This window comes from Mus musculus, chromosome 15, assembly GCF_000001635.26.
Source record: "Mus musculus strain C57BL/6J chromosome 15, GRCm38.p6 C57BL/6J".
NCBI classification, from domain to species: domain Eukaryota; kingdom Metazoa; phylum Chordata; class Mammalia; order Rodentia; family Muridae; genus Mus; species Mus musculus.
The window spans coordinates 38,217,257-38,231,103 of NC_000081.6; the positions used below are offsets into that span (position 1 = coordinate 38,217,257).

General features: G+C 45.8%; 1 protein-coding gene across 1 annotated transcript; it reads left to right on the forward strand.

Annotated features, from left to right (window-relative positions):
- The first annotated feature begins 1,946 nt into the window (after window positions 1-1,946).
- Odf1 (outer dense fiber of sperm tails 1) lies at window positions 1,947-9,479 on the forward strand. The gene is made up of 2 exons (NM_008757.3): window positions 1,947-2,451; window positions 8,880-9,479. Exons 1-2 carry the CDS (start codon window positions 2,174-2,176, stop codon window positions 9,346-9,348), a joined length of 747 nt encoding a protein of 248 aa, NP_032783.2. The 5' UTR covers window positions 1,947-2,173; the 3' UTR covers window positions 9,349-9,479.
- Window positions 9,480-13,847: the final 4,368 nt, after the last annotated feature.

The window sequence follows — 13,847 nt, forward strand, 5'->3', positions numbered from 1 at the left end:
TGGCTAGCTCAGATCCTAGCACCTCAGTACTGAGGCATGGTGGTACACATCTGTAATCTCAGACTCAGGAGGCAGAGACAGGAGGATCAGAAAATCAAGGTCCTTCTCAGCTGTGCAGTGAGTTGAAGGCTAACCTGAGCTATATGAGACCTTGTCAGGAGAGAGGGGAGGGGGGCATGTTATAAATGTTTGGTGATGGGACAGAGAAGGCTTCCCCAAGGAGAGCCATGTGAGATAGCCCAGTAATGAACTAGATCCAAGACTAGGTCAGAGATATCAACTTCTAAGTAGGCAAAACAACTGGGTTTACCTCCAAATGAGATGGAAAGAATGAGGCATGCCCCCTGGCCCCCGCCCCCAGAGTGAGTGAGAAGGCCACTTCTCTTTGGGAAGGCCATTGTGGCCAAGGGGGGACAAATGCCAGTGGTAATATGGGCAGGAAGAGTAGGCAGAGATCCTGTTGTCAGACCCTTCAAAGAAGCTTAATACTTCTTTCAACAGGCTAAAGCAAACTGGGTGTGGTGCTGTCTGCCTTTCAACTCAGCACTCGGGAGACAGAGGCAGGCAAATTTCTTTGAGTTCAAAGCTAGCCAGCTGTACACAGTAAGTTCCAGGCCAGCTAGGGCTACCTTGTGAAACCATGTCTCCAAAAACAAGAACAAAAAAAAATTAGGGAAGACCGATGTTTAAGGTGAGAAGTAGGTAGGAGAAATTTATATCTGAAATCACTTTGGCTACCTTGTGGAAAGGACAGAGTGGGTGGAGCTTGAGTGTGGGACAATGAGCCCATTGGTTTCTTTGCTTTTTAAGTTTTGATTTATCTTATGTGTGTGTTGCCTGCATGTATGTATGTGCAAGATGTTCGTGCTTGGGGCCTGTGGTGGTCAAAAGAGGGTATCAGATCCCTGTCCATGGATCTGATGTTACAGTGGAACTGGAGTTACAGTGGCTGTGAACCACCTCATCAGGATTGAGTATCCAGCCCTCCTCTGTAAGAGCACAAAAGCTCTTATCTCTGAACCATCTTGCCAGCTTCCCTTTTATGCTCCCTTGAGCTGTGACCGCCAGCCTGGACCCTCCTTGCCTCTTCACTGGGTCTGGCCCACATTTAACACTTATCAATAGGGGAGGAGGGATAATCGATGATCCTTTATTGAAATGAAAATAAAAGGTCAAACCCCTAACTGTGGCCTTCAAGCCCAGCTCTTAGTTGCCTCTCTGGTGTCGCATCCATTTGTCCTCATGTGTCCTCCCTAGGACTTAGTCTAGGAAGAAGGGACTAGAGGTTTGAGAGATAGAAGCAGATTAAGAAGTACAAGTCAAATCTGAGGTGAGTTTGCAGTCTTAGAGGTTGATCCATGTTAGAGAATGGGGCATGGCTGAAGCAAAAGGTTCCGGAGAGTGGAAGAGGGTCAGGGACCAATGTTTAGGGCCACTCGGGGACACTTGGAGGCTTAGAAACAAGACCTCAGGTCCTTGTTGTGGGGCGATGACTGTAGACAGAAACCCTGAGCAGTAGAAGCCAAGAGCTTCTGGGCTCCAGCTAGTGGAGAACTGATGTTCCTGGCTAGCTAGAACCCTAGCTGGTAGAGGACGGGCAGTTGTCTGTGATGTATGAGACCCTGGGTTTGATCCCTGGCACCAGGAAATAATAATAATAATGGGTGGGACTCAGAGATGTGCGACTGAGAAAGCCAATGACAAAGGCAGACTTGAGACTGACTTGGTGGGAAAGAAGGGCCAACAGCCAAAAAGAATCTTACAACGAGGCTCAGGCCTTTAATGGGGACACAGAGACTAGAGCCAAGTGGCTCCTGCCCTTTCCACAATGACAGCCATGACTGTCTTAACTCCTACAAGTCAAGGACACTAAAGGGAAGCCCTCAAGGTCCACCAGCACCCAGGGTGAGCGAGCTCTTGGTAGGAATACCTTCCTGGGAGAAACCCTGAGGAGGGTCTCAGGGGACCATAACTGTTTGTGGTTGGCATGGTAACCAAGAGACTATGACATACTTAAAGGGTGGGTGAGGTCACAGAACACAAGCTTTAAAGTAAGTGAATCATGTGTGGCTCATTTAATTTTAAAGGAGGCCTCTGAGAAGAGCTTAGAACAATTTTTTCCTCTGAGTGCCATTTCCCAAAGGTACTCACAGAACAATAAGGTGTGACCATAATGGCCGCACTGAGTTGTCTTTTGGACAGTGTTAGGAGGGACATAAAGAAGGTGGACAGAGAATTAAGACAATTGAGATGTATCGACGAAATCAGCTCCCGCTGCCTGTGTGACTTATACATGCACCCGTACTGCTGCTGCGACCTGCATCCCTATCCCTACTGCCTCTGCTACTCCAAGCGATCCCGCTCCTGTGGCCTGTGTGACCTCTACTACCCGTGCTGCCTGTGTGACTACAAGCTGTACTGCCTTCGCCCATCGCTCCGCAGTTTAGAGAGGAAAGCAATCTGCGCCATTGATAAGAAAGAGTGTTGGCCAAGGGAGAGGGTGTGACCTGAGAATCAGTGTAGCTGCCACATCGGTGGGAAGAGGCGGGGACATGGGGAAAGTGACAGATGAATGGATGTGAAAAGGGATCTAGATAGTGACTCAGGGTGACCAGGAGAGGCTTAAGAAGAGAAGGGTAGGTGGGCCAGCAGTGGGAATAGAGAGGTCTAGAGGGGCAGTGTGGTAAATAGGGTAGCCTTAATGAAGGTAAAATAGGGGTGTCATTAAAAAGCTGTTGGAAACAGCAAACTCAACAAATCTGGGAATGACTGAGGTGATCTGAGTGTATTTGGGCTTGCAGAAATGACTGCAGGAGAAGAAAGTCAAAATCAGTCAAATCCTTACTGTGGGCCAGAAGCCTCCACAGCAGAGGCTGAACACTGGAGGCGTTTCCCCAGTGTGTGGGAATCGTTCTCCCACCGAGTCTCAGGCAGAGTTGATCTATAGCTAGGGCTGCTGTGCTGGCCTCCCCTCCAACCTCAGAAGGGATTTGCGACATCACAGGTTGCAGCCAGCATAGTAGATTGGGATCTCAATGGAATTGGATAATATAATTGGGGGGAGGGTAATATTTCTTTAGTTTCTTTTCCTATCCTTTCCTCACTTTAACATATACAGTCTGTATACAGGGGAGAAATGGTGGAAGTGGGCATTGTCCCCTGGTTATATAAATGACTGTACACCCATCCAGTGGATTAAAGAACTGAGTGTAGTAGCCGACTCTGAGGTGGAGGCAGGAGGCTCACAGGTTCTGATACAGAATGAGTCTGAGGCCAGCTTGTGCTCTGTGAGACTGTCTCAAAAGGTTTTAAAAGGGGATTGAAAAGTTGGAAAGTTTTTATGTATGATATGTTCAATGAAAAGATCAGCAGCAGATAAGCCAGACACAAATTCGATGGATGGGAGGATGGCCAGGCAGATAGATGGATGAATGGAAGAATTATTGGGTGAGAGGGTTGATGGGCAAAGTCCCTTGACAACAGTGATGTTTCACTGAGAAGGATAATGGGACAATTACTGACGATGTCACTAAGGGTCAGGATCAGACCTACCTGACAGTCTGGAATGGAATAGTCACCTACGAATTTATCTATATTTTGAACCAATGTTTATTTTTACTCCTTAGGATGTCAAGTTTATCTAACTTACATTGTGAAATAACAATTAATACTTGGTTCAAATATTAAGTGTCTTTGGGAGCGGGTCTGTGTCCTCTCTCCGTGGCTCTAAATTCTAACATGGTCACCTGGTGCCTCCCACTTCTCCACTTCGCAGGGAAGATGTTTTTCTCTCTGTCTGTATCCTCCTGCCTCCTGCCACAAGGCCACAGTAGACTCGACTTCATGCCTTATTCCCATATAAGTTCAGAAAGAGCACTGCTGTCTCTGGTCTGTGGCACCTTTCCTGGTAGTGTCTAGGTCTCCTCAGTCCCAGCCTTAGTGTGTGAGGCGAACAGTGTCCTTAATTTCTGCATCTGCGAATCTCAGACCTGCCTGCTCTTTATCTCTCCCCCAGCACTTTTCTTCCAATTCATACCACCTTACCAAGTGTCTGCACTCTATTGCCAACAGCCTGACACTGTCACTGTCTGAAAGGGCTCAGTGTCATGTGTAAAACTACAGCTTTAGTTTTCCTGAATAGGAAAATGCTAAGCCCAGATCTGAGCTCTAATCCCAAAGGACTCATGACTAATTTTTTCTTTCAATTAAATGCTTTCTTTTTTTCTTATCTTTAATCTAGCATCTGACACATGACTGAATAGATCTAGAAATAATCTCCATTCAGGTTTTTTTTTTTTTTAACACCATCTTTAGAATGAAACTGTACTCAAGGCTTTCTGAGTTTCAAATTCCTATCTTTATGACCTTTCATTCCTTTAAAGAATGTCTGGGCACTGGTCTTTTCAAGTGTTGCCCAGACTTTAGTAACAAATTTTAAATCCCCTCCACGAGTGTCTGTGGTTTGACTGATTGATATGTGTGCACACTGGGCTTCTTTAGACTCGGATTAAAAAGTCCGACCCACTAGCATTTTGCTTAAGTAGCTGCTTCAAAAAGCTAAGCCTGAGTCTTCCTTAGTGGTGCCAGACTTAGCTCTTCTGTTTCCTTAGCTGCTTCAGTTTTCTCCTTTTCTTCTTACCTTTGCAGCTGCAAGCTCCAGCAGTCGCTTGACTTTTCCCTTACTTTTGGATTCAAAGGGATGGAGAGGGTAGAATCTGTTTTCTCTCATGAAGCCACACAACCAGTCCAAGTTACGCTCATTCACCCACACTTCACAGGCTTCCTTGACTCTTGTACTAAAGCTAGAGAAACCAACAAAACTCTGTCCTTCCTCAGTCCTGTCTACGTAATGGATGCCCATGGCGACATTGACTTCTGCTCGACTCCTTGCAACCAGCTGCATCTTAGTTTGCAATTATACCCGTGAGCTGCACTGAGCTCAACCTCTGTACCTTTTACTGGTACCTAGAAACCAATCTCAAGACTGGCTTCCATCCTCTCACCCAAGAGTCTGTGGTTAGCTTGACTCTTAATAAGAAATTCCCTGGGAAATCTCTCTCTCTCTCCCTCCCTCTCTCCTTCTCTCTCTCTCTCTCTCTCTCTCTCTCTCTCTCTCTCTCTCTCTCTCTCTTTCACACACACACACACACACACACACACACACACACACACAAAGACGCCATCTTAAAACCTAAAATGTCTCTTCTCATTTACTTTTCATGCTATGAGTCTGAGGTTTTCAGTGAATCTACTCAATCAACCAGGCTGATGTAGAGCAGAGGTTTTTAATGGCTACCAAAAAAGCTATTTTTTCCCACAGATGAGAACTCCTAGCTTCTTCTGGATCCACAGAATGGTAGAAGTAAGCTGCCTCTTTGATGTCTTTTATACCCATTCAAACCCATGGGTCTTAGGGTCCACCATCACTGTACACAGTTGATGTGCCCAAGTATTTCAATTGAATTTTTGTTTTTTGTTTGTTTGTTTTTGTTTTAGAGGCAGGGTAGCCTTAGCTGCCCTGGAACTCAAACAGATCCGTCTGCCTAGGCAAGAGGCTCAATGAAAATGCTCAAATGCATTTTTATTTTATTTTTAGTGCTAGAAATAAAACTCAGGTCCTTGTTATGCTGAATAAGTACTCTGTCACCAAATTACACCTCTGGTCTCAGGTGTGTGTTTGTTAATTGGTTTAACCTTTTTGTTTAATGACTTTACACTTGTTCACTAAAGGTCTCAAACTTAGGGTAAGCCTGTTTAAGGTAGAGCCTACATAGCCTTATAAAGATGACTTGCCGCTCGTAGAGTAAAAACTAGACATCTAGCAATCCCCATCGAATATCCCAGTAACCTATCTTAGTCATTTATGACAGTGAAGCATTAAAGAGCAATGTTCCTGTTGACTAGGAGATGAAGAGCAAAGCAACATTTGCCTGAGTCTAAAGGACATGTGCACATCCGTGTAGTTCCCAGTGTGGCCCCTGAACCAGTGTAGTAGCATCACCTGGCACTTACTAGAAAGGCAAAGTCTCAGCTTTACACCAACCTAGTGAATCTAGAAATGGGAACCAGATGCCTGTGTCTCCTGAACCCCACTGAGAGAAGGATATCAGATGCACCTACACACCCCACAACCTGGTCCCTGTTGCAGAGTGACATTTGTCTACTCTAAAAGTCTGAGGAAAAGAGAGAGCAAGAAAAGAAGGCAGGAAGGGGGCTGAGGAGTTGGCTTGGTTGCTTAAGTGCTTACCCCACAAGCATGAAGATCTGAGTTTAGATCCCGGCACCCACATAAAGAAGTTGGGTGCTGTGGCATTTATCAGGTGGCGATGGGGGATCTCGGGTTTGCTGGCAGCTGGTGTAGTCTAATTGATGAGGTCCAGGTTCAGAGAGTGACCCAGTCTCAGGAGCTAAGGTTGCCTGATGTATCCTCCATTCACTCATACGTGTATAGCTACACAAACATACACTGAGCAGGGCAGAAGGCAGTAGATGAAGATAAATATGTGTTGGTGAGCAGTGAAGTTTAGCCAGCTCTTTGAAATTGAAATGAAGAGAAAAAGACTATCCCCATGAAGTCTAGAGGGAGCTCCACCTGTCTGCAGCTCAGAGTCTTGTCTGTGTTCCTCACAGCTTTCTTCCTCACAGCTTGAACTTTATCTTTGTGAAAACAGCTGGATCTATAACTTGTTACAGGGCAGGCAGGGTGCTTGGACATGAGAGTGAGCACAGCTCTGTCCAGGAGAGAAATGGGAAACTGGGCACGGGCACAGTCTCCACCATAGCTGGCCAGCTTCCCTCACTCTAAGGGACTGAGACACAGGAAGCCATTTTTCTTGGCTCAGAACCTTGTAGCCATGGAGAAACCCATTTGGGGTTGTGGGTAACCCATCAGGCAAAAGGCAAGTTCCAAGTTCAGAGTTGTTGGATGAGCCAAATATGGTCCCAACAAGTTCTTCTACAACTACATATTCTTGCTCATAGCTATTAATGTAGAAGGGATAAGAAATCTGACCTGGATGAGAGCTTTAGGCATGAATCTTCTGAAGATTCATGGCGTGGGTCCCTGGACAGTGTGGGTCCCTGGACAGTGTGGGTCCCTGGACAGTGTGGGTCCCTGGACAGTGTGGGTCCCTGGACAGTGTGGGCCCTCTGGACAGTGTGGAACCACTGGACAGTATGGGATTCTCAAACAGTGTGGGACCCCTGGACAGAGTGGGACCCCTGAGCAGTGTGAAGACCCTTAAATGAGCTAATGCAGGGCCCAAGGAGCCAAGATGACAGGAACAGAGGAAGATGAGGAGGGGCTAGCAATAGAATACATTTGACTGTACCTGAGACTCAGGTGTCTAAGAGAAAGTGGATTTGAAAGATGGCTTTGATTGATAAATCAGGTTCCCAGGCTAGTCTCTAGCTCCTGTGGAGAACAGTCTAAGCTTTCCCCGGAAGAATCAGCAGCAGGCATCCTGCTTGAGCGTCTGTGCCTTTTGCTAGTTTCCGTCCATCCTTACTATCTTTGATATCAGGATTTAATGTTTCTCATGCGAACAAGATTTTGACTCTCCCGTGTTGTGTGTCTGTACTCACAACCCCCCCCCCCACACACACACACACCATAAGGGAGTTTTGGGAGGTCTTTCACACATGCCTTTGTCTGCTTCTTCAAGTCATGATCCAGCTAGAGTGAGCTGGTGTCTACTTCTCCACCCCTTTGTGAGTTCTTCTCTGCCCACACTCTTTGAGACAGGGCTAAGTCTACTTCCAACAGAGCCAGTGTTTTTAAAGACGCCAGTTCTCTTTCTTTCTTTTTGGTATGACCTAAGGTACCCCAGCACAAACAGAGAAAGGAGGACTACCCCACTACTCTGTTTCCCCAGGGCTAGGGTATAACAAGGCTGAAGATCTCTTACCACATCATCTGATCCATTGCTCAAGTTGTCTTTGTTTGCCTCAGTGTCTTCTAGGAGTGAGTTCTACTGGCCATTGTTTAATTGGCCAACTCATAGTTTGTAATTTTTAATACAAGGGTAATAATTCACATTTTAAAGCTAGTCCCATAAAGTCTTATCAAGTGAGAAATACAAATTAAAAGTACCATATATAGCATGATAAACATGTTATAGGTCTACCTACATGTATGAGGAAATCACACACACACACACACACACACACACACACACAGAATAAAAAAAAAAACCTCATATCTTCTGCAATGTACTTGGGTAACTTAAGAACATGTTTCAATAAAATTCAGCATAAAGAGATGACTCTGCTAACGAGATAACTCGGCAGTAAGAACACTCGCTGTCCTCCTGGAGTTCTGTTCCCAGCACCCATTTCAGGCTACTCGAAATTATCCCTGGCTTTGGTACCTGTCTTTAAGATGCAGAGTTCAAATGCTAGCTCGTTGGTTGTGTCTGAGTTAAAAAAGAAGAGAAGCCTCGAGAAGGGACTGTAACCTAGTCATGTACTTCCCTGAGTTCCTGAGGCTCTAGGTTCAAACGTCAACATCAGAAAATAAACGAAAACAAAACTGTCTCCATATGATGATCGTAAAAGTAATGCTAATGGTAGTAATTTAGCAAGATTTATAATGAACCAACATAGTATTGAGTAAAACATCGTCTCATTTAACCATCCACCAGTGCTATGATGTATCACCATCATCACAGGTAAGGAAACTGAGTCACAGGTTAAGGAACATGCCAAGTTTCCATAACTAAACAGGAGCTGCTGGACTTAAACCTGAGAAAGATTTGAAAGGCCAGCAGACTTTGATCCGTTGAGGCACCGTGACTGACACGGGGTGGAGTGGGGGCGGGGCTCTTTTAGTCTTGCTAAAGTCTAATCTCTTTTCTCCCTTCCTCTCTTTTCTACTACAGACTCAGAAGGACGACAAATAGAATTCTGGCCTCGTCTTGCTGCAGCAGTAACATACTGGGATCGGTGAATGTGTGCGGCTTTGAACCTGATCAAGTCAAAGTGCGCGTGAAAGATGGGAAGGTCTGCGTGTCGGCCGAGAGGGAAAACAGGTACGACTGCCTCGGATCCAAAAAGTACAGTTACATGAACATCTGCAAAGAGTTCAGTCTGCCGCCATGTGTGGATGAGAAGGACGTGACGTACTCCTACGGGCTCGGCAGCTGTGTCAAGATCGAGTCTCCATGTTACCCTTGCACGTCTCCCTGTAATCCTTGCAACCCATGTAGCCCCTGCAGCCCCTGTGCCCCCTGCGGCCCTTGCGGCCCCTGTGGCCCCTGTGGCCCCTGTGGTCCCTGCGGCCCCTGCGACCCTTGCAACCCCTGCTATCCCTGTGGAAGCCGATTCTCCTGTAGGAAGATGATCTTATAAGGTGTATGTAAGAACTTATGTCTTAGCAGAAGTCAGTACTCCAGCCAGGCAGCTCTTCAGCATTTCTCGTCCCCTTCCCAGAGCCCGTGTAGTTCCAGTGTGTAGGAAACTTAATACAGAATTGCATCTGATGACATTGTGTCCTTTGGTTTGACTCCCTACAGAGTTAGCTAATTTAAGAATTAAGGGATAGGGGTGGGATATTAGATGTCCTTCATACGAACCATCTCCAAGCCCCCAGAAGCATTCCAGGACACTAAGTGACTCTGTGAAATGGCCCAGCCTAGAAACCACTCTGTCAGAGGAGTTTAGGAAGATAATACTGTAGTGGCGATGCCGATCCAAGAGGACTGTGGATTTTACTGGGGGATCAGAAAATTCTTAAAAGAATGGGGCAGTGACTGTGTTCACAGCCCCAAGGACGGGACAGCCATGAAGAACAGGACAGCATTCCTGTGATTTTGACTCTCCATCTCTGGCCCAGGGTACTTTGCAGCTTCTTGGGTGTTTTGTTTTGTTTTGTTTTTTGCAACTATCTCCCCTTTCCCAACTCTTGAAACAGGTTTTCTGCACAGAAGGTCAGTGAGATATAGTGTAGGAAACTGCAGCTTCCACAAAGTGATAGTGTAGTTCACTTGAGTTTGGATTTTCCTGTTTGTTTTTGAGGTTGGGTCTCACTATGTACATAAGGCTGGCCTCAAACTCACAGAAATCTATGTCCTCTGCCTCCAGAGTGCTGAGATTAAAGGCAAGGCATATGCCACCATGCCTGTCCTCCAGAATGGCTCTTGATTGCCAGGGAAAAAAGCAAGGAGGTATACAGGCAAAATGAAGGGATGCTGGGAACTGACCGGCTGCAGCTGGTCTCAGACTCTTTGAGAACAGAACTCTTGTTTGCACAGTTAAGTCCTTTCTTTGGTCTTAGCTATGTGTGGATTAGTTTTCTCAGTATGGGCAGCATTTGGGAATTGAGGAACTGTATACATATGGATGCCAGGCTGAGAGGACAGTTCAGTGGGTAGAAATGATGATGTCTGTGCAAGTGTGAGGACTCAACTTCAAATTCCCTGTACCAGTAGAAGTCGGGCATGACTGCTCATATTTGTAGCCCCAGCGTTGAAGATGGAGATGGTGGGTCCTGGGCCTTGCTGGCCAGCTAGCCTAGTCGAAACATTTAAAGACACAATACAGTCTGGGTTGTCTAACAGTGACTACCTCACACCAGAAAGGCAGAACACCCGGTAGTTTCTCAGTCCACACGATTTGGTGTGTCAGTAGTCCCAGTCTGATGCCAAAGGCCAGGAGGGCTCCACTTGTCTTTAGTCCGGGTTGGAAGGTCCCCAGGGCTGGATTCTGACGTGTGATGGAGCACAGCAATGACAGCAGCCACCAAATGACTTTGCTGCCCAGAGCAAAAGCGAGCATGTGAAAGCAGAGCATCTTTGTTGGACCTTTCATCTGGGCTGCACCACCATCTGGATTGCACCATGTAGGGAGGGCTCCCATTTCATATAACAGATCAAGAAAAGCCCTTGCGAGTGAGCCCAGACACACGCTTTTCAAGTGATAAGATGCCCATCATCTTCCTCTGGCTTCTGTATATATAGACACCCATCCCTACACCCATATGTGTGCACAATACACACCACATCATACCATATGCAGCACCACAGTCCACACACACACACACACTGCAGCTATATGTACTCCAGGGTAGAAATAGGGTGCTTCAAGTTCAAGGTTTGAGAATACTGATAGTGCTATCAGTGATGGCAGACACACTTGGCTTTTAATTGAGGGAAGTATTGACCCTCTAATAGAGATGCCAAGTAAAAGCATTGAGCCCTTTCCAAAATGAATTACCTAGCATCTAGCTATTTGGGTCTTACACCAAACTGTAGCTTCACCTATACGGATAACCCACCCTGACACAAGTTGTAAGGTATGTCCCTGTGTTCTCAGTTGTTAATTGCTGGGTTGGTGGCAACAGGCTTGCAGGATATGCAAATGTTTGTGTCTTCCTCACCTGCTCAGAGAGAAAGGTAAGCTGTCAGGGGGAGGGTGGTGTAAACCCCAAGGCCAACTGCAGGAGTTCAGAGTGTGGCTGAAAAAAAATTTTTTTTTTTTAGCCGGGCATGGTGGCACATGCCTTTGATCCCAGCACTCGGGAGGCAGAGGCAGGCAGATTTCTGAGTTTGAGGCTGGCCTGGTCTACAAAGTGAGTTCCAGGACAGCCAAGGCTATACAGAGAAACCCTGTCTCAAAAAAAAAAAAAAAAAAAAAGATTAGCTGGTCCAGCTGAGGAACTGCTCCAGCAAATTATACAGGTGCTTCCATGTCTTCATTTTTGAGCTCAAGTGGGTCCCCCAAAACCCTACATTTCTCACCTTTTTGTCTGGCCAAGTTTTCACTACATTCTAGTTTCTAAGTTATAAACTTAGAAAATGACTTTGAAAAGAGATTAACCCTATCAAGCCTACCCCATGGACTCTTGAACAATTAGGGACCTTGGGCCTCCCAAGGGCACCATTTCCAGAGCCCCTAGGTACCAGTCATGTTTTCATCCCTCTACTAGTGTAGTAGTCCACCCATGCATCCACCAACCCAACAGCTGGACATTCATATTGAAACACGAGGTACTGCTCCACAGTGAATGGAGACTCTTTCATGGGTCTGTTAAATTCAACTCAAAGAGGGCTGATAAGGAAGAATGCACAGAGGAGAATGGGGGAGATGGCAACGAAATTAAACTTCTGGTGAGTAGGAAAGGCCAGAGTGGCCATCCAGACTGGTCCTCCACATTGCCGTGGTCAGGTAGGACGCTTTTGTTTGCCTACCACATGCAAGGGGAAATAACCTGATAAACAAGGCTGAGTCAGGCATGATGGTTCATGAGAAATTTACCACCAAGTCTGACAACCTGAGTTCAATCCCTGAGAGACACATGTACCATGGAGTGCACGCATACTAAATGAGTGTAATGAAACAAATTGTTAAAATGACAAGTGTTTATTGACTGAGTACTTGCCCTATGCATAGGTACATTGTCAGGAGCTACTGTCAATAGAGAACTTTCCAGAAATTTCTGTGGAGAAAGGCAAGACTGATGCTCACAGTATAATTTTAAATTGCTTGACTGTGTATAGTCAGAAATTCATTATCTCTGTACCTCTGATATCAGAGAAGAATGTATGAGGTGAAGTCAGAGGAGGAGGAAGAGGAGGAGGAGGAAGAGGAGGAGGAGGAGAAAAGTATGAGCCTCATCTGGGGCTTCAGGGAAAGGCATACAGTGGGGTCTTTTCCACTAATTAGTGGAGACCAGAGAGGAAATGACTAATGGAGAAAAGAAGAAAAACACTTGCCACTTCCAAAGTTGTATTTGGATGTTGCATGAATCCCTGTGCTTGGACAGCTCTACCATGGCCTTGAATGAAGTTCTGAAGATGAGAGTGCAATCTTAAATACTCGACTCCTCCTATACCTGGAGGGGAGATGAGAACAAAGAAGACTCTTATGGACAGAGGAAGAAAGAAGCATGGACAGTATGTTAGTTTCTTTTTGTTGTTGTTGTTGCTGTGATAAAGTACTCAGATAGAGGTACCTTAAGGGGAAAAGGTTTGTTTCAACTCAAACTTCAAGGATACAGTTCATCATAGATGAAAACTCCAGGCAATAGGAGCTTAAAACCTCTGGTCATATCACACTCACAATCAGGAAGTAGAGAAAGATGAATGCATGCTTCCGGGTAGGTTCCCTTTCTCCACTTACACAGCCCAGGATCCCAGCCAGGGAATGGTGGTGCCCACAGTGGACATATTTTCCCATCTCAATGAGCACAACTCCCCACAGGCATGGCCAAGAGGCCCATCTTCCAGATGACTCAAGATTCTGTCAAATTCACTACAGGAATGGTCACAGATGAAAGTGAAAGAGAGAGGTGCTAGTTCCATGTGTGTGCAATGAGTGGATGTATGAATCAGGGAAACATGCTATTTTATGTTTTAATAAACAAAGGTCTCTGTCTTAGCTAGGGTTTTACTGTTGTGAAGAGACACCATGACCCAAGCAACTCTTATAAAGGCAAACATTTCATTGGAGCTGGCTTTCAGTTTCAGAGGTTTAGTCCATTATCATCATGGCAGGGTGCATGGCAGCATCCAAGCAGACATGGTGCTGGAGCAGAAGCTGAGAGCTCTGCATCTTGATCTGACTGCAGCCAGGAGAAACTCTTCTGGACTGGGCAGAGCTTCAAAGTCCAACCCATAGTGATGCACTTCCTCCAACAAGGCTACCCCTCCTAATAATGCCACTTCCCATGGACCAAGCATATTCAAACCACCACACTCTACTTCCTGGCCCCTATAAGGAACACTCTGGAAGCCATACCTAGCCATCACATAGTACAAAACACATTTAGTTCAACTTCAAAAGTCCCTGTAGTCTATCACAGTCTCAACAATGTTTAAGACTTCTGAGGTTCATGCAATATTTTAATTGTA

Bases quoted from the DNA above. Each gene is read 5' to 3' on its own strand.
- Odf1 (NM_008757.3), top strand. From the start codon at position 2,174: ATGGCCGCACTGAGTTGTCTTTTGGACAGTGTTAGGAGGGACATAAAG. The intron at 2,452-8,879 runs GAAAGCAATCTG...TTTCTACTACAG, and splicing joins TCGCTCCGCAGTTTAGAGAG to ACTCAGAAGGACGACAAATA.